The sequence below is a fragment of the Arvicanthis niloticus genome, chromosome 12, assembly GCF_011762505.2.
Source record: "Arvicanthis niloticus isolate mArvNil1 chromosome 12, mArvNil1.pat.X, whole genome shotgun sequence".
NCBI classification, from domain to species: Eukaryota; Metazoa; Chordata; class Mammalia; order Rodentia; family Muridae; genus Arvicanthis; species Arvicanthis niloticus.
The window spans coordinates 31,634,939-31,659,812 of record NC_047669.1 but is presented as its reverse complement, the minus strand read 5'-3'; the positions used below and the strand labels follow the sequence as shown (position 1 = coordinate 31,659,812).

General features: G+C 39.5%; 1 protein-coding gene across 1 annotated transcript in view; it reads right to left on the bottom strand.

The window, feature by feature from the left end:
- The window catches only part of Slc9c1 (solute carrier family 9 member C1), a 69,431-nt gene that overhangs the window by 6,904 nt on the left and 37,653 nt on the right, over positions 1-24,874 (bottom strand). Inside the window, exons 17-24 of the mRNA XM_076911185.1 lie at positions 24,254-24,439; positions 22,002-22,151; positions 20,623-20,674; positions 19,122-19,270; positions 9,854-9,979; positions 8,597-8,695; positions 6,418-6,591; positions 7-138 (exon numbers count right to left, since the gene is read on the bottom strand). Coding sequence (XP_076767300.1) covers positions 7-138; positions 6,418-6,591; positions 8,597-8,695; positions 9,854-9,979; positions 19,122-19,270; positions 20,623-20,674; positions 22,002-22,151; positions 24,254-24,439 — 1,068 coding nt within the window. The remainder of the gene's footprint in view (positions 1-6; positions 139-6,417; positions 6,592-8,596; positions 8,696-9,853; positions 9,980-19,121; positions 19,271-20,622; positions 20,675-22,001; positions 22,152-24,253; positions 24,440-24,874) is intronic.

The following is a 24,874-nucleotide window of genomic DNA, read 5'->3' as shown; positions in this document are numbered from 1 at the left end:
TCTTACCTCAAAAGATAAATGTTCTCGGATCTTTTGGGCAGTAATGGCAAGTCCAATTTTGTGCCACATTTTATATTTCATGTTAGGACACCTTTTTTCAAAGCCTTCATACAAGTGGTTAATGGGAATAAAATATGTCTGGAAAAAGGGAAGATAGAAATTCAACAATTTGTGTAATCCATGGCTGAAGAAATATCTGTCATTTCCATACAATGACATTCAAGCTAAGAATTAAGATGCATGTTGCAGCCCAGAAATCTCATAAAATGCATTTATTAGCTCGGACTTGTAATCTTGAAAAGACACATGTCTAGAAAGATTCATGGTTCAACAAGGGCTTCTCAGCTTTTATTTTTTATTTTTTAAAATTATGTTTTTCTGGTTGTAGTCTGGTGTTTGCACATCTTGGAATTATATCAAGCTAAATGCCAGTCACCATCTTACATACTTATCTTTATTCTTTTCTTTGGCAAATAATAGCGATGAATGCTAGTGAAACACAAATCAAGCCACTTAACCTGCCCTACACCTTACCAGCTTGCAAGGTTTTGTGTCCAGGACATTACAAATTTCGTCCTTTAATGGTTTTGACATACATTTTTATCACTGAGCTCACTATACAATATGGTAGAACACTAAAATATAGTCTTCCAGTGAACTAAAGTGTACCCTTGACCAACACCTTCCCTTTCCTCTTGCCATACACTTCTGGTAACCACCTCTTGGTGCTTGCTTTACATTCCATGTGGAGGTAAAAAAAATGCATTTTTTTCTGTTCCTGCTTTCTAATATTTGCACAGTTTTCTTCAAGATCATTCAAGCTGCTGCAAAAATAGAATCTCATTCATTAAAACTGTTTTATTACTTTTGTGAATGACATTTATGCTATAAGTTAATTAATTTACACAGAAGTCATAGCATACCTTCAGAAATCAGAGGGCCACCTGCAGTAGATTCTTTCCTTCCACCAAGTGGGTTCCGAGGATGGGTTTCAGGTCATCAGCCTTGGTAGCAAGTGCCTGTACCAGTGAGCCAGCCATATCTCTAGCCCATCACTCTTTTCAGAAGCTGAATAGCATCCCACAGTATATATGTTTTCCTATATCAAGTATAAGTTGCTGGACACTGTATTTGTTTTTATTTCTTGACTTGTGAATAACACTGCAAGAAACATGGATAAATATCTCTCCACAGCCTGCTGATTCCTTCTTTGTTTAGATTTTGTATATTGATTTTCCCACTCCAGGCACATAGACTGTCTTTCTATCTTTTGGTGACCTTCTTGATGCCTTTCATCAGTATTATAATTTTATTGTAAAGATCTTTCATTTTCCTGGGTAAATTTATTCCTGAGTAGTTATGACGAGATTGTTCTTCTGACTTCTATTTCAGGTGGTTTGCTATTAGCATATAGTAACATGACTTATTTTTTTATGTGACATCTTATGATCTTGTTGAGTGTGTTTGCTAGTTCTACCACTTTTCAGATGGTCTTGGGGCATATTCTCTCCATGAGGTCATTACACCGTCACTGACCACATCCTTTCCAACCTGGATACCCTGTATTTACTTTGTCCTCTTGATTTTTATGGCTCAGACTCCAGTATTCTGTTGAGTGAAAATAATGAAAATATGTGGTAGGAGAAAGGGAGCCTTCAGCTTTTCCCTTTCATTATAATGTTAGCTTTTCACTAAGTATATGCATGCATATATGCATATACTTAGTATGCATTCATGTATGTATATATGTATGTATACATGTATATGTGCACAATCTGCCTTCATTGTGTTTGCTTATTGCCCTTCTATCCTTAACTTTTCAGACTGTTTATTTTATGAATTATGGCTGAATTTTTTGAAGTGTTTGCAATGGAGCTTGAGATTTCGGCTGTTGTGCTATTGATGTGGTAGCGTATCACCTTGACTGACTTGTGTATCTTCAGTCATATGAGGATACCTGAGGTACATCATACTTGATTGTGATGAAAAACCTCTTTTCTGTGCTTTTGTGTTTGGGTTGCTAGCCTTATTTTGAGAATTTTTGTTTCTGTGTTTGTAACAAGTACTGCTCTGTGGCATTTCTATTTTCGTGTCCTATTCTTCAGGTTTTAGTGTTCAGGTGAATGCTGGCCTTGCAAGTTTGGAAGAAATCTGTCTTCTTGCTTTTCTTTCCTGCCTCCTTTGGTGCATCTTATTGTTAAGCTGTGCTTCCTCACTTGACTTACTCAGTTCTTGGAAAGTTCACACTGGAGGTGATGAAATGGATTTTTACATAGCTGTGAAAAAAATCACTGGAGGGTTTGTCAGCATGCTGCCAGAAGCCATTGCATAGCTTGCTTGTTTGCTTGTTTCTCTTCCCCTTCCTTTCTTTTTCCTTCCGGTCAACTCTTTCCTCACCCACCACTCCCATCTCTTTTCTTCACAGGGTCTCTGTATGTAGTCCAGGCCAGCTTCTAAGGCACCATTTATTGGCCACCACACTTAGTTTTCTGTTTACTTTCAAGGCTTAGGTTCCCTTCGACTGTCTTTCTTGCCAGTTACATCATTTCTAGCATCCCCTCCCCATTTTTTAAAAATAGAACTGGCATCTCAATCAACATAGAGCAAATCTTAAACCTTCCATTCGACCATTCATTTCATGTTTATATTGTGCTGACATTTCTTATCTCTCCTATGTTTAAGAGCAGTTTCTCTTTAATAATGTATGTTTTCCTTGAGTTTGTTGGCTGGCTCTCTCTGAACTCATTGCTTTAGTGACTTATTAGATCAGTGCATCCTCTGGACAATATTAACATTATTTTTTACACACTGCCTCACTGCACCCTGCCATCCATCACTGTTTAATGTTTCTTTGTATGTGTAAAAATTATAATATCAAGAAAAGGCTTTCAAAATTTCATGATCCCTGATGACACACTATAGAGATTACAGATTCCTCTCTACTCCTCTGAATTGCCGAGGTTTGTAACAGGGAGCTATTAGTTATCTGATCACCAAGGCTCAGTGCAGGCTGGCATTTGTAATTTGCTTGGGTTAATTAATAGATGGCATTAGGTGGGTTCCAAAACAGAGCAACATGAAAGTAAATTAACTTTGAAACTACCTTCACTCTGGATCCTATCGATGCTCCCTCTCAGCACTGACACAGTAGATCTAGAGAAGACAGTGCTCCCTCTCAGCACTGACACAGTAGATCTAGAGAAGACAGTGCTCCCTCTCAGCACTGACACAGTAGATCTAGAGAAGACAGTGCTCCCTCTCAGCACTGACACAATAGATCTAGAGAAGGCAGTGCTCCCTCTCAGCACTGACACAATAGATCTAGAGAAGGCAGTGCTCCCTCTCAGCACTGACACAATAGATCTAGAGAAGACAGTGCTCCCTCTCAGCACTGACATAGTAGATCTAGAGAAGGCAGTGCTCCCTCTCAGCACTGACACAATAGATCTAGAGAAGGCAGTGCTCCCTCTCAGCACTAACACAGTAGATCTAGAGAAGGCAGTGCTCCCTCTCAGCACTAACACAGTAGATCTAGAGAAGGCAGGGCGCATGCTCAGCATTGATGGGGCAAATCAACAGAAGGCCACTTTATGTTCAGTCTTTGTTTTCATGGTCTGTTATTTCTGGTCCTTCACTTGGATACTAGTGGTTTGAAGTATCTCCTTTCCGACAACTAAACCTTAAAGTCCTTAAATTTTGGCAGTATTTGTTGTTGTTGTTTTTTTTTGCTTATTTATTTTGACACAAGGTCTTGGTCTTGCTTTGTAGCTTTAGCTGGCCTATGATTTCAGCCACTTTATTGCATACAGTTTCAAAATTCATCAAACTCACTGTCTTCTGTAGGGCTCTTTACTTGTTGCATGGTGACTGGAGAATTGTGGGAGGCAGGGACTCAAGGTGCATTTAAGGGCTGTCCTACTTTCTTTTCTGTTATTGTGATTAAAATACTCTGACCAAAAAAATTATTTGGTCAAAGAGGTGTTTTTAGCTTCCCATTTTAAGTAACTGCCCTTCATTTTGGATAAAGTATGCAGAGGCCAAGCAACTGGTCATATCCCATCCATGGTCATTTTGCTTACTTGCTCTTAGCTAAGCTCTCTCTCTTTTTTCTCTTTTACTGTTTACAGTCTACTTGGCTAGGGAACAGGGCCACCAACAATGGGTTCTGTCTTCCATCAGATGAAAATCAATACAATCCCCTAGAGACACACTTGCATGCCAGCCTATCATGCCAGCCTGATTCAGGTCATTTATAATTAGGACTTCTTCTTCCCAGACTGTGTCAAATTGACAGTTCAAAATAACTAGTGCATGGCCAATCTTATTGATTTCTCTTCTGAAGGCTTTCAGACTTATTTTGAACATACCTGTTTATCATGATGGAAAATGGTGTCCTGTGAATTTGGTGAGGTTTTGTGCTTGGTTGTGGTGGTTTTGCTATATATACAGTGCCTTCATAAATGCTTGCTAGTGTTTTTATTCAAATCCCAGTTATTCAGAATGTTACATGCCTGTGTTTTTTCTGTGCCACTACTTACAGATGTTTTAAAAATGTCATAAATGTGATTATTTTGCTTAAAATATCCATCTAAAGAGATCTAAAAGGCTCAGTGAGAGACTAGCTAGCTGTATAAAATCCATGCCCTAATTACCAGTCTCCAAATAATAACGATGATTTTGTGTGCATGTACATACACAGATATGAGTTCTTATATGCGTACATGCATAACCATCACCTTTAAATCACCTGTGACTGATATCTAGACATTCTGTAACTCATTCAAGTGCCAAGCTTTGTGAAACTCAGCTGAAATACTCCACCACCACTATGCTTCTTTCTCTCTGCTCTAACTTACCTAAGCTAAAATACAAAGAAAAATACTGGCCCTTGAGCATCACTCCAGAGATAAGATAACCAACTCTACCCATCCACACCCCTTGGGCTTGCAAGTCTCTTTTCCCACTTATAAAAGTATCTTTTCTTTAAGAAACACATGCCCCTGCTAAAATTCAATTTCTTCTTTTACCACAGCCTCCTCAGTCTTACCTACTCTATCTCTAAAATATATGGCAAATGGTTTTTCTATTAGTTAAAAATCTTCATGCTTAGAATGACATTTGAAGGCTCCTAGAGCCACACTTTAAAAAATTGTCTCTTCATGTAGATCTGCTTATAAAAGATCTGCATGATATGCTTTATTCATATCGAAAATTTCCAAATTGTCTCCAATATATCTCTTTATACTTGGTTTATCTGAAGTAGAGCAATAACACATGGGTGTTACATCTCTTGTGGCCATTTGTATTAACATTCTCTCTCCCTCTTTCTGCACCTACGTAATGCCACTGACTTGCTAAAATGTCAGGTCATTTGTCCTTCAGAATGTCCCACATTGTAGATAAAGCAAACAATTCCCTCTTGGTTTCACTGACTTATTTGTCTCCCTGTGTTTCCTGGAAAACCATTTCCAGATAATGGTTTTGCCTACAGGTTTAAAGAGTCTCTGGTTTTGTTTCTTCCCTGTTTTTTCATGGGTGAACATTATTCTTTTGGGGGACCAGTAGGAACCCCTGGTACACTGATGATTTTGTCCTCAGTTATATCTCGAGGGTGAGGGTGAGGGAGGCTTTTTATCCCCTCTGTACTGGTAGGATCAGCTTTCCTACCAGTGCATTCCAGTGCTGACTCTTCCCCGATTTCCTTATCTTACAATTTATAGTACATTCTTTTTGTTTTTTAATAAAGACAAATTTATTCTGATGAATTCACAAATAAAAAAAATCACACAGCTAAATTAAAATCTTCATTTAAGTAAGAATTTGCCTAGACCTAAGTTCTATGTACATCTTAGTGAAATGGCACATATAACCCAGACTTTCTGGTTAAATTCTTTCATTGTGGTAGGCTCACTTTTGAAGCTATTTTGCTAGGGCATTATTGTTAGCATCAGAAGCTGTTTACAGCTAGCCTCTGAATCCAGTGATGACGCCATCCCTAGGCAACCAGGGCCCTCCTGCCTATGTTGCTATGGCAACCACTGCACACTCTCTCACCCGAATCACTTGTGTGCTTCATCACCTAGGTTATCTACATCAAGGCCTGGATAAAAGACAGAGACTCCCAACCTATATCTTGCTCTTTCCTCTTCCTCGCTTCCCCACCCCCCCTTCAATAAAGGACCTCTCTCATGGGAGCTGGGCTGATTCTGCATGATTTATCTAGGAACAAACCGTTTTCAACTAACAATTATGTAAAATATGTAGCCATTAGTAAATAATGAGTGTTTCTTTACCTTTCCTATTTAAAAACACACATTGCCACTGGCCCCTAGACACATGCTAAGCATTAAAAACATTCTGATTTTGATACCAGACATTGAATGAGGTACAGCAGCAAGTCAGAGGAGCTGTTCCCACCTCCACGACAGTTTTGCAGGTGGCAGAATATTGCATTCGCTCGTTAATCAAACAGTTTAACTCCCCTATTATCTCCCCGCTGAGCAGGTATTCTGTGTGAGGCAGTGGATGAATTTTAATCTCTGACTCTGAGGATACTTTATCCATCTCCAGGTGTGCCTTGGACCTTTTAAGCTGTTGAGAGAGAGAGAGAGAGAGAGAGAGAGAGAGAGAGAGAGAGAGAGAGAGAGAGAGAGAAAACACCTATGCTGATTAATTTACATCACCCAAACTGTTTGTCATATTCCTGCTGCAGGTTTAACAATTAAACTGTATTTGCATCATCCTGTAAATAGTTTCCCTTAAAGTAAAGTTATTAAATTAGCAGTGATTTTCACAGAATATTCTGAAACAGGTAGCTGTTTCTGACTTCTCTCTATAGGCCAACCCGTACCCATTTTAAGTGGTTGACTCTCCCATTTATATAAACACAAGAAGGGCCATAATTGTTAACTATACATCTTCAGAGATGGTCTTTTGTGTAGTTTCTTTCCTCTTATCTATGGAAAAAGAAAGGGGTGGGGGGTGTGAGATGGGGATAAGGCAGGGTCTCAGTGATGGGGGGACCAGGAAGAGGTAGTGTTTGATGAAACAAACAAACAAACAAACAAACAAATAAATAAATAGAAAGACGGGGAGGAGAGAGAGAGAGAGAGAGAGAGAGAGAGAGAGAGAGAGAGAGAGAGAGCTTGGAAGGTGGCAGGTTGTTGGCCATTGTGTCTAGTTTGGAAATCATCATTTGCATGCTAACTGCTCTCTTAAGAAAGGATCTCTTGGGAGCCTCTCTCTTCCCTGGTTTCTCTGACTTTCTAGTGGCTATCCCCAGTTGGCCCAGGAGTGGTATAGCTGAGTCTTCAGGTAGAACTATTTTCAATTTTCTGAGGAACTGCTAGGTTGATTCCCAAAGTGATTTTTACCAGCTTTCAATCCTACCAACAATGGAGGAGTGTTCCTCTTTCTCTATATCCTCATCAGCATCCGCTGTCACCCCAGTTTTTGATCTTAGCCATTCTGACTGGTGTGAGGTGGAATCTCAGGGTTGTTTTGATTTGCATTTCCCTGATGACTAAGGATGTTGTAAGCACTTCTTTAAGTGCTTTTCAGCCATTTGAGATTTTTCAGTTGAGAATTGTTTAGCTTTGTATCCCATTTTTAATAGGGTTATTTGGTTCTCTGGAGTTTAACTTCTTGAGTTCTTTGGTATATTTTGGATGTTAGTCCTCTATGACTCAGTGGGTATGACTTTAGCTAAAATAGACAACAAAAGCGGGATAGAACCTGCAGAAACTTCAGTTGAGCGATGGGGCCACCCACTTATCTCAAAATTGTTAACCCAGAAATGCTCCTGTCTAAAGGAAAGTCAGTGACAAAAAATGGAATAGAGACTGAAGGAAAGGCCATCCAGAGACCATCCCACCTAGGGGTCTAGCCCATCTGCAGACACCAAACCCAATAGTATTTGCTGATGCCAAGAAGTACTTGCTGACAGGAGCCTGGTATGGATGTTTCCTGAGAGGTTTTACCAGCACCTGGCCAATACAAATGCAGATACTCACAGCCAATCATCAGACTGAGCCTGCAGACCCCATTGGAAGAGCCAGGAAAAGAACTGAAGGAGATGAAAAAGATTGCAACCCCATAGGAAGAACAATATCAACTAACCAACAGGAACACCCTGAGCTTCCAGAGACTAAACCACCAACTAAAGGGTATACATGGAGGCCTCCATGGCTCCAGATACATTTGTAGAAGAGGGTCAACTTATCTGGCATCAATGGGAGGGGAGGTCCTTGGTTCTGTGGAGGCTTGATGCCCCAGTATAAGGGGATGCTAGAGTGGTGAGGTAGGAGTGGCTGAGTGGGTAGAGGAGCACCCTCACAGAAGCAAAGGGGAGGGCCAAAGAACAGATGGGATGGGTGATTTGTGGAGGGGTAACTAGGAAGGAGGATATCATTTAAAATGTAAATGAATAAAATGATTAATAAAAAATAAAATAAAAAAGAAAGTATCTCTTCATTTTATAGCATGGAAAGTCATTAATTCTTAATTTCGCAAAGTTTTTTTTTTTCTTATTTTTTTTTTCTTAAAAATAAACAACTTGAATGTTCACAAATCACATTCATAAGCCCCTCTGGTTTACCTTAACCATGCCTGAAATTATTACATAGATTCCTTCTGGCTCATCACCTTCTTCGAATATGTTATTTCCACAGTCAAATGTTACAACTTTTGCTTTTTCCTAAAGAGAAAAACATAAATTTGTGGTTGATCTATACTTTAACAGAACTTTTATACATTTAAAGTAAATATTCAATAAGATCTAAGAGATTGTGTTGGTTGCGATTTTGTGGTAGCAAAGAGGATTGTAAATGAACACAGGGACATTAGAGATCCACAAATATGAATTTTGTATCCAAATCCCATACATGCATGAAGACAAATAATCTAGAAAGAAGAATGGAGTGGGAGAATAAAACTGATTCATCTAGGTGAAAAGTTATAGGTAGACAGCGTGAATGATGTGTCCGTGTCTCAGGCACTCTAAAATCTAAGTATGTAACAACTCATTATGAATAATTAAGAGAAAGTTTAAGCTTTGTACTGAACAAGCACTGAAAAGAATATCATTAAAACACGCTAGGCCTACTGATTTATTTATTCCAAGAGCAATCTATGAGAATGATGAGGTGGGTATTCAAAAGATGATTGAAGCCAGGTCTGGTTGCTCATGTTTGTAATCTGACATTTGGGAAGCAGAGGCAAGATAAGTGAGACTTGGGAGCCAGCTTGGAATACATAGCAATGTTTTTTTTCTCACAAACCATAACAATAAAAACAAAAGGGAAAGAAAGTAAAAGGAAGGATGAATTAGCTAAACAGTGGGAACAGAGATGTAAAATTACTTGCAATATAATATACATACTAGTACAGCATACATGCATATTGGAAACAATGGTACCACATTTCTTACTTCAAACCAAAGACAACACGATGGTATTCTGGTGAGAAATTACCCCAAGGACCTACGTCTCTGACTATGTCTGATAGTTTGCTGAAGTGCAACAAGTACGGATAGATTGAAAAGGGTCTAGGACCAGTGGACATTTCCAAGAAATCGCACAGAATCCACACATTAATGGATTGAAAGAGGATTTAGTGTGAACGACAAAATAAAGGGCATCTGGCATGTGGGAAACAGAAGCTAAAGGTGGAGAGGCAGGTAGGAGGCAGCTTGTACTCAGACTTTGGGTTGTATTCAAAGAAATGTTGATTATAGCCTATAGATAGCAAGGAACAGTTACAGAGTTTTAATTAGCGAGTATCATAGTCAAATCCTTACTGTTTTCATGATTATTTGCTAGTGCATTAAAGGCATTATCAGGACGTAAAATTTTACCTGAATAAAGTTTATGACTTCAGGATCATCACCGAGCCATGGGATATAGTATGGTGCTTCTTCAACATTAAATGGCTGGATAACAGACTGCAGATCAAGCACCTCAATCTTTTTAGCCATGATTAACTAGAAGCACAATATTTAAGAAAGAAGGTGAACCAAACTGTGTATACAGAGTGAAGAGAAGAAAAAGCAGGAGGAGGAGAAGGAGTAAGAGGAGGAGGAAGAGTAAGAAGAGCAGCAGCAGCAGCAGCAGCAGCAGCAGCAGCAGCAGCAGCAGCAGCAGCAGTGCTTTTTACTGTACTGCCTTAGTTAGCCCACTGCTGGAGAGGGCATTGCAGACCCCAGCCACAGCATGTAACAGTTTCCCATTCTGGATTGTGGTGCTTTGAGTGAGAAGTGTCCCCTGTAGGCTCACATGTTTGAAGACTTGATCCCCAGTTGGTGACATTATTTGGGGATCATTTAAGAGGTGTGGCCCTGCTGGATGAAGAATGTCACTAGGGGTTGGGGTTGGATTAGAGAGTTTCTAGCATATCCCACATCAATTTGCTTTCTTGGCTTTATGTTTGGGGTTGAGGATGTGATCCCTCTGCTTCTTCTATCTACTGCCTGTAACTCCAGCTCCAGGGGGTCCAATCCTCTCCATACTCTCTGCCTGCCTGCACTCACACACACTCCTATGTATGCATTTGTGAGTATTTATATACAAGTACTGTATTTAAATCCTGCCTCCTCCCCCTGCATCAATTTCTCCCACTCCATCTCAACTTCATGACTTCTTCTTTAACTACTATCACATACATACATACATACATACATACATACATACATACATACACACATCCACATTTATATCCTTTATTGTCTGGTCTGCTGAGTCCATTTGGGCATAGGGTACTTTCTCAGGCATGGATTTTTTTCAAGCTGAGTTTCTGATTGGCCATCTATGCTAGCTGAGCTGGTTTGCATTAGCTCTCTAATATTTAAATTTAGTTTATTATAACTTGATAGAGCACTAATGATGTTTCCTTGGCATTTTATGAGCGGATAAGCAAAGACACCATTACTGGTTTTGTTTTTCTTAGTTCTGTTTTTCTTTTTTTTTTCTTCTATGATAGGGTCTCAAGTAGTCTGGCCTCACCTCTAATCCACTTGTTCCTAAAGAATATCTTGAATCCCTGATCCTCCTGCCTCTGCTTCTAAAGAACTTCCATATAGGTATGCCCTACCATATTCAGCTGTTTTTCTTTTAATATGTGTAGTTAACATATTTATCATACAAGTATTGAATTCAGGGTTTTGTTTATGGTAAGCAAGCACTGTATCACTGAACTTCAGCAGTGGCCTTCTCAAGTTCTAGTTTTGTAAGATTTATTATTAATTTTAATTATGTGTTTGTGTATTTGTTTATATGTGTGTGTGGGTGTATGTATGTGTGTGTATTGATGTGCATGTATGTGTGTGTGTGTGTGTATGTACACTGAGTTACTGCATGCTCACAGAGGCTAGAAGAGGATGTGAGACTTCCTGGAGCTGGAGTTATAGGTGTAGTGAGTTGCACAGGTACTGGGAACTGAAATTGGGTCCTCTACAAGAGCAATATGTTCTGTTAAAAAGACAAACCATCCTCCTGGCAGGGGTGGGGTGCCACCCTCTCAGAGGAGAAAGAAAGAGGGCGATGGGAGAGGGACTGTATATGTGGTATTGGGGAGACCAGGAGGAGGGGAGGTTGCGATCAAGATTCTTTAAAGGGGGAACAAAATACAGAAGAAAATACGGAGACAAAGTGTGGAGTAGAGACTGAAGAAAAGACCATCCAGAGACTGCCAAACCATATACAGTCTCCAAACCCTATTGTGGATGTCGGGAAGTGCTTGCTGACAGGAGCCTGATCTGACTGTCTCTTGAGAGGCTCTGCCAGAGCCTGATAAATACTGAGGTGAATGCTTGCAGCCAACCATTGGACTGAGCTTGGGGTCCCCGATGGAGGAGTTGGAGAAGGGACTAAAGGATCAGAGGGTTTTTGCAGTCCCATGGCAGGAGCAACACTGTCAACTGGCCAGGTTGCCCAGAAGGTCTCGGGGACAAGACCACCAACCAAAGAGTATACATGGAGGGGCCCATGGCTCTGGCCGCATTTGTGGCAGAGGATGGCCTTGTTGGACATCAGTGGGAGGAGCAGTTCTTGGTCCTATGGGGGTTTGATGCCCCAGTGTAGAAGAATGCCAGGTTGAGAAGGCAGGAGTGGGTAGGTAGTGGTGGATCACCCTCATAGAGGCAGGGGGGAATGGGATAAGGGGTTTCTGGAGGGGAGACCTGGAGAGGGAATAACATTTGAAGTGTAAATAAAGAAAATATCCAATAAAGAGAAAAATAGAATTGAAAGGCTGAAAGTCAATAAAACAAGTAATTGAAAGAAAAAAAAGAGATGTAAAGTCAATAAATGAATAAATTAATTAAATTAATCAATGGAAAAATGTCCAGGGCATGAAAAAATAAGTTTGAATTAACAGAGAAAGAGAGAAAAAGAGAGAGGAGAGGGGAGAGAGAGAGAGAGAGAGAGAGAGAGAGAGAGAGAGAGCTATTTCTCCAAACCATAGGTTCTATTTCATTTTTTCATTTTTCCCTTTTGCCTTCCTTTTTCTTTCCTCCATTTTTCTCTCTCTCCCTCCTTTCCTCCCTCCCTCCCTCCCTTCCTTCCTTTCTTCTTCTTCCTTCCCTTCCTCCTTTTGTAGTCAAATTTTCTCTATATAGTCCTGGCAGGCCTGATAATATGTATTCTTTGATTAGTAGAGACGTTAAGTATCTCTTTAAGACAGCCATATCCTTTTTATATTGGTACCTGTTTCAGATCTACATTCCATGCTTTCTGTAGGAGTCTCTGGCCCTTCTAATCTATATGGGAATGCCTTGTGTGGGAATAGCTTTTTCTGAAAACACCTCTCACACCCAGAAACTGAACTTTTGCTGGACCTTCCATCCAAGTTCGAAATATGCTCGAGACCGTGTAAACCATGTACTCAAATATGGACTGAGTAGTCAGCCTGCATAAATTTAACCTGCCTTTCAGAAAACAAATGTCATCAACCTTAAAATGACTTGGATTAAGCTAAAATTATGCTTAGACCTAAGCCTCACAAAGACCCAACAAAGAAGGAAAACTACAGACCAATCTCTATTATGAATATCAATGCAAAAATACTCAATAAAATTCTCGCAAACCGAATCCAACAACACATCAAAGCAATCATCCATCATGATCAAGTAGGCTTTATCCCAGGAATGCAGGGATGGTTCAATATTCAGAAATCCATCAATGTAATCCACTACATAAATAAACTCAAAGAAAAAACACCACATGATCATCTCACTAGATGCTGAGAAAGCATTTGACAAAATTCAACATCCCTTCATGTTAAAAGTCTTGGAAAGATCAGAAATTCAAGGCCCATACCTAAACATAGTAAAAGCAATATACAGCAAGCCAGTAGACAACATCAAACTAAATGGAGAGAAACTTGAAGCAATCCCACTAAGATCAGGGACTAGACAAGGCCACCCACTCTCACCCTACCAATTCAATATAGTACTGGAAGTCCTAGCTAGAGGGATTAGACAACAAAAGGAAGTCAAAGGGATACAAATAGGAAAGGAAGAAGTCAAAATTTCACTATTTGCAGATGATATGATAGTATACTTAAGTGACCCTAAAATTTCCACCAGAGAACTCCTAAACCTGATAAACAACTTCAGTAAAGTGGCTGGATATAAAATCAACTCAAACAAATCAGTAGCCTCAAAAGATAAACAGGCTGAGAAAGAAATTCTGGAAATGACACCCTTCACAATAGTTACAAATAATATAAAATATCTTGGAGTGAATCTAACAAAGCAAGTGAAAGATCTGTATGACAAGAACTTCAAGTCTCTGAAGAAAGAAATTTAAGATCTCAGAAGATGGAAAGATCTCCCATGCTACTGGATTGGCAGGATTAATGTAGTAAAAATGGCCATCTTGCCAAAAGCAATCTATAAATTCAATGCAATCCCCATCACAATTCCAAATCAATTCTTCATAGAGATAGAAAGAGCAATTTGCAAATTTATTTGGAACAACAAAAAACCCAGGATAGCGAGAACTATTCTCAACAACAAAAGAACTTCTGGGGGAATCACCATCCCTGACCTCAACCTATACTACAGGGCAATAGTAATAAAAACTGCATGGTATTGGTACAGAGACAGGCAGGAAGATCAATGGAATAGAATTGAAGATCCAGAAATGAGCCCACACACCTATGGTCACTTGATCTTTGACAAAGGAGCTAAAACCATCCAGTGGAAAATGGACAGCATTTTCAGCAAATGGTGCTGGTTCAACTGGAGGTCAACATGTAGAAGGATGCAAATCAATCCATTCATATCTCCTTGTACAAAGCTCAAATCCAAGTGGATAAAAGACCTTCACTTAAAACCAGATACACTGAAAGTAATAGAAGAGAAGGTGGAAAAGACCCTCGAATACCTAGGCACAGGGGAAAAGTTCCTGAACAGAACACTAATGGCTTATGCTCTAAGATCAAGAATTGACAAATGGGACCTCATAAAATTGCAAAGCTTCTGTAAGGCAAAGGACATTGTCAATAAGACAAATCGGCAACCAATAGATTGGGAAAAGATCCTAACCAATCCTATAACCAATAGAGGGCTAATATCCAAGATATACAAAGAACTCAAGAAATTATACTCCAGACAACCATATAACCCTATTAAAAATGGGGTACAGAGCTAAACAAAGAATTCTCAACAGAGAAAACTCAAATGGCTGAAAAACACCTTAAGAAATGCTCCACATCCTTAGTCATCAGGGAAATGCAAATCAAAACAACCCCGAGATACCACCTCACACCAGTCAGAATGGTTAAGATCAAAAACTCAGGTGATAGTAGATGCTGGTGAGGATTCAGAGAAAGAGGAACACTCCTCCATCGTTGGTGGGATTGCAAGCTGGTACAACCACTCTGGAAATCAGTCTGGCGGTTCCTCAGAAAGCTGGACATAGCATTACCTGAGGATCCAGCTATACCACTCCTGGGCATATACCCAGAAGATGCTTCAACATATAATAAAGACATATGTTCCACTATGTTCATAGCTGCCTTATTTATAATAGCCAGAAGCTGGAAAGAACCAAGATGTCCCTCAACAGAGGAATGGATACAAAAAATGTGGTATATCTACACAATGGAGTATTACTCAGCTATTAAAAATAATGAATTCGAGAAATTTTTAGGTAAATGGACGGATCTAGAAATTATCATCTTGAGTGAGTTAACCCATTCCCAAAAGAACACACAGGGTATTTACTCACTGTTAAGCGGAGTTAGCCCAAAAGCTTGGATTAGCGAAGACTCAACCCACAGACCACATGAAGCTCATGAAGAAAAAAGACCAATAGGGGATGCCTCAGTTCTACTTAGAACGAGTAACAAAAATGCTCAAGGGAGCAAATATGGAAACAAAACATGGGACAGAAACTGAAGGAGGGGCCATCAGGAGACCATTCCACCTGGGTATTCATCCCATGTACAGCCACTTAAGTTAAACACTGTTGTGGATGGCTGGAAGTGCATGCTGTCAGGAACATGATATAGCTGTCTCCTTAGAGGTCTGCCAAAGACTAACACACTCAGAGGATGATGCTCACAGTTAACCACTGATATGATCAGGGGTTTCCCAATGGAGAACTTAGAGAGAGGACTGAAGCAGCAGAAAGGGTTTGTGACCCCAGGAGGAAAGCAACAATACCAAACAACCAGAGCCCCCCAGGGTCTAAACCACCAGCCTGGGAACACATAGGGAGGGACCAAAGACTCCAGAGGTATATGTAGGGGAGGATGGCCTTGTCGGGCATAGGTGGGAGAGGAGTTTCTTGGTCCCATAAAAAATAAACACAGAGTGGGGGGGGGGAATGTGAGGGTGGGGAGGGGATAGTGCGGGATGTAGGTATGGGTCACTGCCTCATAGAAGCATGAGGAGGGGGATGGGATAGGAGGTGTCTGGGTGGTGGGAGGAAGTAGGGTAAGGGGATAAAAATCTGAAATGTAAATATTACAACCAATTTAAAAAAGGGGGGGGGAAGAAAAGTTGTTAGAACCAACATCTTTAAAAAAAATGTCTGCCCCCTAGGGGAAAAAATTTCTTTTCTAGATACCAAAACTTGTTCTGAGAATTGTATATTGCAGAACACACAGCCTTGGTGTATCTACTCATCAAGCATACTGAGCAGACCTGCCCAAACCTCCAATGTCCTGGAATTCCATCTGGATTCAGTGAAGACACAGCGTCAGAGGCTTATCAACTTACTCTTCCCCCCACCCCTCTTCTAATATCTCAACACCGGTAATCAGCTTGAAGAAGTTAAAGAAGAGTCAGCGCCCCTATTCCCTGGGCTTGGGGACTAATGTGGTTAATAATGGTCTGTCTTTCTAGGGAAAAGTAGTGGTTTTGTTGGAATAGGGAGGATTAGCTAGGACTTATTGCATAGCCATAGCCTACTGATAGAAATCTGTATAATTATTATCAAGATGAAGTTATAATTTCTTAAATGGTACAAAATTTACTTTGATTTCAAATTTAAGGTTTTCATTGGTACGAGCTTCTTATTAATATAAAAGTGAGATGAATATTGAAAAAAAATGACTTGGATTTTCCATGGAATCAGTTTTACAACCTAAGCTAAACATAAGCTTCACTCTGAAATTATATACTCATCTATGCCCCTGACATAAAATAACTTAGGTACTTTATAGCAATTGCTGAAGGCAGTCAATATGTTGAAAGCAATCCTAAAGAAAACAAGTGTCCACCATAAACATTGGAAGCAGCTTGTGGCTGTAGCTTGTTAACAGCTGTTTGTGGCTTTGGATGTATTCTGGTCAAGAAGACTCAGAAGGTCAATTTTTCCCTCACAGACTCTGACAAAAAAAAAAAAAAAAAAAAAAAAAAAAAAGCTTAAGAGATGTCTCATTCCTTTCCCAGGTCATTCCTTTCCCAGGCTGTGGGTTTTTGGGTTTTTGTTTGTTTGTTTTGTGCAGTTCTATCCATACATATAGAAAAAAGCTCTACTAGGGACAGACAACACAGAAGAGATGGAAGACACAAGGAGAGAAGTGGAGAATTCAAATTTCAGCTCCCTTCTGGTTTAAGCCACTAAGGGACTCTTTTTTTTTTTTTTTTTTGGAGGTAGAGCTGACACATTCCGGAAGTTATTTCTGTCATTATTTAGTGGGTAATCTCAGTTACAAATGTTATCTTCCACTTTGTGCTCTGTCTGCTACATCGCTCACTCGTAATACATTTTAATGTGTGATGTTTTATGGTTGATGCGATATGATCTATGTAACTTAAAAATGTGGGCTTTGCAATGAGTAGTTTAGCAAGGTTTCTCCTCATAAAGAAGAAAAAATTTCTATAAGTAGCATTACAGTAATTTTAGAGCTTCAGAGTTATTTTCTTGCAAGTCTTGAATCATTTTTTGAATAATGGGTCATTTCTTCCAAATTTTCAGTATCAGTTTGACATTAGAATACTGTGTATATTTAGGCCTACTGCTGGACTCAAATATGTTCTACCCGCTCATTTCTCCCGTTTTTACTGTAATTTTGCAGTATTTTATTATTGTAGTATGTCTCAACATCTAGAGTAATAGACAGCCCCTCAAATTTTCCAAAATCATCTTGTGCTAAGGTGTAAGTTTACACAGTGTACGTTTGCCGTGTTAGCTGTTTTTGAACACTGTGCTGCGGTGGCATTAACTAAACACATCTGTACTGTGCAGTCCTCAACATGGACCATAGCTCTTCATTTTGCAGTGTTCTATGGAAATTGCATAGTGCTTGTGACTGGGTTATTTCCTGCAGCATAAAATCTTACATGTTCATCCACCCATGGCCAGCATTTTTTTCTTCATTAAGACTGAGGATATTCAATTCTGGTACATATTGTATCATCGTTCATCTGTCTATGCAGCAGATACTATGATTAATGTTTCTATGAATACAGATGTAAAAAATCTCTTAAAGACTTGGCTTTTTCCTACCTTTGAGTGTATATCAAAGAACTGCTAGACAAAATAGCCATGCAAATGGGTTGTGAGAGCTTCACTATTCTTTCCCACAGAGGCGGAACAGGTTTACATTCCAGCCAATGGCGCACAAGGATTCCATTTTCTCTGCTTGCTTACTGACATGTATTTTCTGTTTCCCTGATTCTGTGTGACCGGGAAACATGATGTCATTTCTGTTCATTTCTGTTTGTTGTCTCACTTGTTTTGATTTCACTTTCTCTGGGCTTTAATGACAGTAGGCAAATTTCTACATGTTTATCAGGCCATCTGGATGTCTTTTGGGGGAAAAATATCTTTTCATATCCATTCTCATTTTAAAAATCAGGTTTGACTAGTTTTAGGAAATTTTTTTATGTATCAATATCTTAAATGTATAGATTGAAAATGTTGCCTCTCACTCCGTGGATCAGAATTTTAGTATGTGATAATTTAATGCACATTTTAAAGTGCTATTTCTGTCTTTCCTTCTTTCTATTTCTGTATGTGCTTTAGGCAATAATTCTAAGACATCAGCTTAGATGGTGATGGACTTTTAGCCCTAGGTTTTCTTCTTTAATTCTATGGTTTTAGATTTTATATTTACGCTATGGATTCATTTTGAATTATTCTTTTCTACATGGTTTTAGATAAAGGTCCAACTTCCTTATTTTCTGAAAATAGCCTGTGGTTTGATCATGTTAGTTCTAACCTTTCTGCTTATCTTTGCTTTTCATTTGAACAGCTTAATATAAACTTAAGGTAAGTTTCTGTAAATATTTGTCATTAAAATTTTATATCTACTCTTCACTTTCGTCCAACTCCAAGATTTGCTTCTGCCATTCTGACATTTTTTTCTATTTGTCTTTTTAAAAATACTTATAATTCTTTTGGTCCTACATAATTATGCTGTTTTTGCTCTAGTTTTATTTGTGAAGCACTTGGGTTTTTTTTTCTTTCGTGTACCTTTTCTGGAAGGTTTTTGTGACTATCTCGAGGAGCGTGTTGAACATCACGAAATTCCAACAGTCTAGTGTGAGTTTGTACAAGTTTCACATTCACAGAACACAGAGGAGCTGAAACCTTTACTATCCCAGTCTCATCCTTTCAGTGGCTTACGTCACAAATCTACATGCTTCCTCTGAGAATGCACAGTCTCACCTTGTTGATCTCACTGCCTTCCAGCTTGTGTATAATTCCTTTGGACCTGAAAGCCTTGACAATTTCTCTGGCCATATTGAGCATGACATTAATCTCCTCCTTGGTTTTCATAGTGACAGCGATTTCTGGGTGATCATACTCTAAGTAGCCTGAAGAACAGTGTGATATTTTCAGGTAAAATGAGAAGATTGTCTTAAGAGAAGACCCAAAGATAACTATTCTCCTCTAAGTCCAAAATGTACAACTTTCACCCCGGGGCAAGCATCCCACTGGTAGGCCTGCAGTCATCAGTCCCCCACCAATAGTGATGAGATACTGTCCTTTTCTTGGATGACACTCACACTTATGCTGAGCCTATGGAAAAGGGATGAGAGCCCTACCCTAAACTCATGGTTGCACTGGTCCACCATCGCTGGGCCCTGGAAGCATGCTTGGGGCCACATGTCTGGTATTCATGATTCATTTTTTTGTTTTCTTCAAAACAGCATCTTTGAGTATGTACTACATGTTCATCTATGGTTTCCAATAAAGTCCTATAGCTAGCTCTATCTGGGTCATTTTCCTCATGTGCTCTTGGTGAATCTAAAAGACACATTTGTATGTGTCTTTTTGTTTATGTTTTCTGGATTCCCAGATGCCCATTGAAACCTCATTCCATTCACATTGGACATTTGGGCTTTCCCTTGGTCATGATCGCTTCTTTGCCCTGTGATTATTTGCCACACAGTTCTCTCAAGCTCCAAACCTGGGCTCTCTGGGTTCTTTGGCTGCCAGCCACTTCCTGCAAAGCCCTGTTTTCACATGTGATCCCTATGTTATCAGGGTGTTTGTTCTATTCAGGATTTTCCCTATACCAGAAGTATAGCCTGGCATGACTCAGAGGTGACACTCTTGCCAGGTGGGCATTGAGCCCTCTGCACTCCTCAGAGAGACCCTTAGGCTCTATTCTGATTCCAACCCATAAGTCATGAGTGTGGCAATATTCTTTGAGTCACTCATGAAGGCACAAGTTATATCTGGTTTGGAAGAAAGGGAAATTAATCAGGCTACAAATCATATACAGAATCTTAGTATGGTAATGTGGATTGTTTGAATACACATTAAAAACCTGTATTGTTCCAGCCAGAGAACACGTGTAGTGAGGTAATACTATACTAATACATTTATTATATGTTAATATAATTTTACGCTAGTATTACATACCATAGAAAACACAATCATGTTGTTTAAGTTCACCATTTTACTATTAAGAATTAGGTTTTGGGGGTTGGAGAGATAGATCAGTGACTAAGGACACTTGCTGGTCTTGCAGAATACTGAGGTTCAGCTTCCAGAACCCACATGGAGGCTCACAACTATCTGACTCCAGTTCCTAGGGAGTCTAAACTTCTTCTGGCCTCTTGCGAAACTAGATACACATGGTACGTTGGCTTTGGCTTTTCTGAGGTTGTCATAACCACAAGAGATGGTTAAGTTGTATATTTAGAGTGAAGGTACTTACCTAGCTCTTTCATAGCGTGTTCCATATTCCTCATTACCTGCTTTAACAATATCTATAGAACAAAAAGATATTATCTTCATTGGTAAAATAAACCATTACCAAGGAGTTTTGCATTCGTAACTGATTTTTAAACTAATCTGATAACTTTATTCCAGAGGATAAGGGACGGCATGGAGAGATATCTCAGCAGTTAAGAGCTCTTGTTGTTCTTTCAGAGGACTTGGGTTCATTTCTCAGAACCCACAAAGCAGCTTCAACTGTTCCTAAGTCTGATTCCAGGAGACCTGGTGCCCTCTTCTGGCCTCAATGGGTAACAGGCATCTGCATTGTACAGTTATACATACATGCAAAACACTTATGCACATAACATTAAAATAAGTAGTTTTATTCAGGATGGAGAATGATTTAAGGATCAGAATAGAATTTAGGCAGTGAGCTTTCAAATTAGGGACACAAGGGTGGTTTTTGATCATAAACACATGGAACATTTGACCAAAGTATGAGAATTGAAATTGTAACAATAATTTGTTGATATTTTAGAGACCCAAGTCCTTTGTGTCTTCTCCTTTGCCCTCTCAAATCTTATTGCTAGGTATTGTAAGAAAACTTAGGAAAATTGGCTTATACTTGCAGGTAGCAGAGAAAGAAATGCTGTTTCTGTGCTCTACCATGAATTTGGTGTGCAATATTTTTACTAGGCTTCTTGCACATATAATTTGGTATTCAAGCGTTACAAATTGCGATGAAGACAAGTTTGAATTCTACCTAGTTGCATACTACCTAGATAGTACAAACACCAATCTGCTTCAAACAGAATAAAAAGTAAACTCTAGGATTTAGGGCCGAGAGCTGTGTTTGCCACTTACCAGCCACGTGAGTGTAGGCACGACCAAATGACTCTCTCTTGACCCCATTTCTCATCTACACAATGAGAACACATGACTGGACACATGTAGATAACTGTTGTTTTTTAAAAATACTGTCTGTTTGTTAGACCACTGCCTTCTATTTTCTTTAGTTTTTATTTAGGTCAAAACCAGAAAAATGGAAAGAAATGGTAGGAACTTCGGGTCATGGTGAGGAAACTGTTCAACACTGTGGCCATCATTCCTCATTTTGGAGTAGTTCCTGAATGATCCAGGAGCATGCATTAAGAGAGGGTGGAGCCCTTTGCAAGGATGTAAAGGCACCTTCCAAGAAGCTCCTAGTATGCTAATATAGCACTAGTGTTTACAGACTTTCTAGTTAAATAAGAGAAGTGATGTAGCAAGCCAGGAGTCAGAGACTATAGCTACATGTGGACTCAGTACAGGATGTGTGTCAGCAATAGGGTAGTAAAAAGAGTGGCGGTTTCTCCTCATGTCTGGGTTTGCTCTCACCTGTTTAGTCTGTTTGGAACTTGCAATCTGATCGATTATATTGAGTACATCCATTTCCCCTTGGACATAGCCCTTCAGTATAGCATACCGAAAGGATATCTGCTGGCTCATCCTTTTGTCTATTATTTGCAGCAATTTTGGTGTTACGAGCTAAAAAAACAAAAAAAGAACCATTATTAAAAATGACCTGTATAACTTTTGTTTATACTTAGCCTACTTTGCCTTCTTGCTTTCTCTGCTTTTTGACAGCAGTGCAAGATTGCTCCAGCTGCCACATCTCTCATCTACGACAGACTCTTGTCTCTGTGAAACCCAAATACATTCTTTCTAAGCCATCTTGGAGATGGCTCTTTATCAAAGCTATAAAAAAATAATTTTGCAGCATGTTATCATTTAGCAGCCATCCTGCTCCGTGACATGTGTATATTCTTATGAGATGTATGGACTCTTATGCTGTTTCCCTTATAAAAGCATGCTTCAAAGGAATAAAGATTACATCTGGCTTCTCTTCCCACTCACAAGGTCTGTCATTTGACATAAACATCCAGAGTTCTCTGAATATATTTTCAAAGATTTCTCAGATCCCGAATTCCTTATCCCTTTAGTAGACTCTGTATACTCCGTATTAGAAAGAAAGAACTATAAACTTTGGAATACTGTAGACTTGGTGTCCTTAGATAAAATTGTGTACTGGTGTTATTGTCCTGCAGAATACTGCAAAAGTATATTCTGATGATTGACCTTAGACTTGGTTAGTTTATGTCTTAGTCTCCAAAGCATTTCTAAGAATGTATAAGAAAGACATAAAAGCCTATGACTTTGTCTGTACCCAAACATCCTCTTTTAATGTAGCATGGAACAACTTTCCAATCACTTATGCAATCATATAAGAAGTAACTGCCACCGTATGTGGTGAAGCAACATTGATTAGGCAACTAATTTTATGTGACACCGAATTTATACAATATGAAAGGTGTTTATTTTAGCTTTTGACCAGTGTAAATATATAAATTTGACTTTGCCAATATGGATGTTCTGTGTGGTGATTTGTTTTGATGGCTTTCATCTTTTAACTCCCAGGTAAACTGTACAAAGAAGCATTACTTACAATGCAGTTGTACCTATGAAAATGCGGATTTTCAAGCACTCTGCATTAAAAGCAAAAGCCATCATGAGTGCCTATAGTTCTGTGAGCTAAACTGATTTATAATGTGAGTATTCATAACATAAAATGTTGAAACTTGATTTGTTTTTTTTATTAGATATTATATTTACATTTCAGATTTTATCCCCTTACCCCATTCCCACCACCACCCAGGAACCTCCTATCCCATCCCCTCTCCTACTGCTTCTATGAGGATGTGCCCCCACCTACCCCCTCCCACCTCCCCCCTTGAATTCCACCCCACTCGGTGTTCAGCCTTCATGGAACCAAGGATCTCCTCTCCCACCTATGTATGCCCAACAAGGCCATCCTCCCCTACATATACAGATGGAGCCATGGGTCTCTCCCTATGTGCTCCGAGGCTGGTGGTTTAGACCCTGGGGATCTCTGGTTGGTTGGTATTGTTGAACTCCTCATGGGGCCACAAACCCTTTCAGCTCCTTCAGTCCTCTAATTCTCCTTTGGGAACACCTTGATCAGATCAGTGGTTAGCTGTGAGCATCTGCCTCTGAATATGTCAGACTCTGGCAGACCTCTAAGAAGACAGCTCTATCAGGCTCTTGTCGGCATGTACTTCCTGACATCCACATCAGCATCTACCTTTGGTGACTGCACATGGGATGGATACTGAGGTGGAATGGTCTCCAGACCGCCCCTCCTTGAGTTTCTGTCCCACACTTTGTCTTCATATTTTCTCCCTTGAGTATTTTGTTACTCCTTCTAAGAAGGACTGAGGCATCCACACTTGGTCTTCCTTCTTCATGAGCTTCATGTGGTCTGTGAGTTGAATCTTGGTTATTTCAAGCTTTTAGGCTAATATCCACTTATCAGTGAGTAAATACCATGTGTGTTCTTTTGTGATTGGGTTACCTCACTCAGGATGATATTTTCTAGTTCCATCCATTTACCTAAGAATTTCTTAAATTCATTATTTTTAATAGCTGAGTTGATTTGTTAAAGGTACTTAAATGGCTTAAACATCAGCAGTCCAGAAAACGTTTTCCCTGAACCTGTTGAGCTGGTTTTTAACTGACACTCCCTGACCCAAGCTGACAGAGAAGTCATGTGTCCTTCCTTTGCTCCTTACCTTCAAGATGCGCAGTATACGAAGGAGTCGAACCACGTTCATGAAGACCACAATTTCAGATAAGTCAAAAGTGTAACTAATGGAGTCTGTTTCAATAAGTATTAGATCTAGGACGCCAACTAAGGTAATCCCTAACTCAAACAGGAGCCAGGTGTGTGAAAAAAATTCCTTCCTCATTGCTGCTACCTGTTGATACAAAAAAAATTACACTGTCATGTTTTCCACTTTCTTTTCCCTCCAACATAATATTTTGATTGACTCTTTGGCGAACAGTCTTCTATCATATTCACTTCTCAGTCCTTGTCTGTCCACCCCAACCCACGATGTCCTTGACACCTTTCCCCCAGACAAATTAACAACAACAGCAGCAGCAACAACATCAACATCAACATGAACCAAACAATTTGTGTTATCACTGGGTGTATTCAAACTCTTAGTGGCCTGCTCCTTAAATACAGCTGAGGAATCATTGCTCATCTCCCGAAAGGGAATGCAAGCATTACCAATTATTTGTTTCCCTAATCTTCCTGGGACGCTGTATGTCAGAAATACCACCAGTGATACCACCCTCAGGCAAGTGAGTGGAGGGCGCTCAGAATGCCACCCATTAGTGAAGAAAAA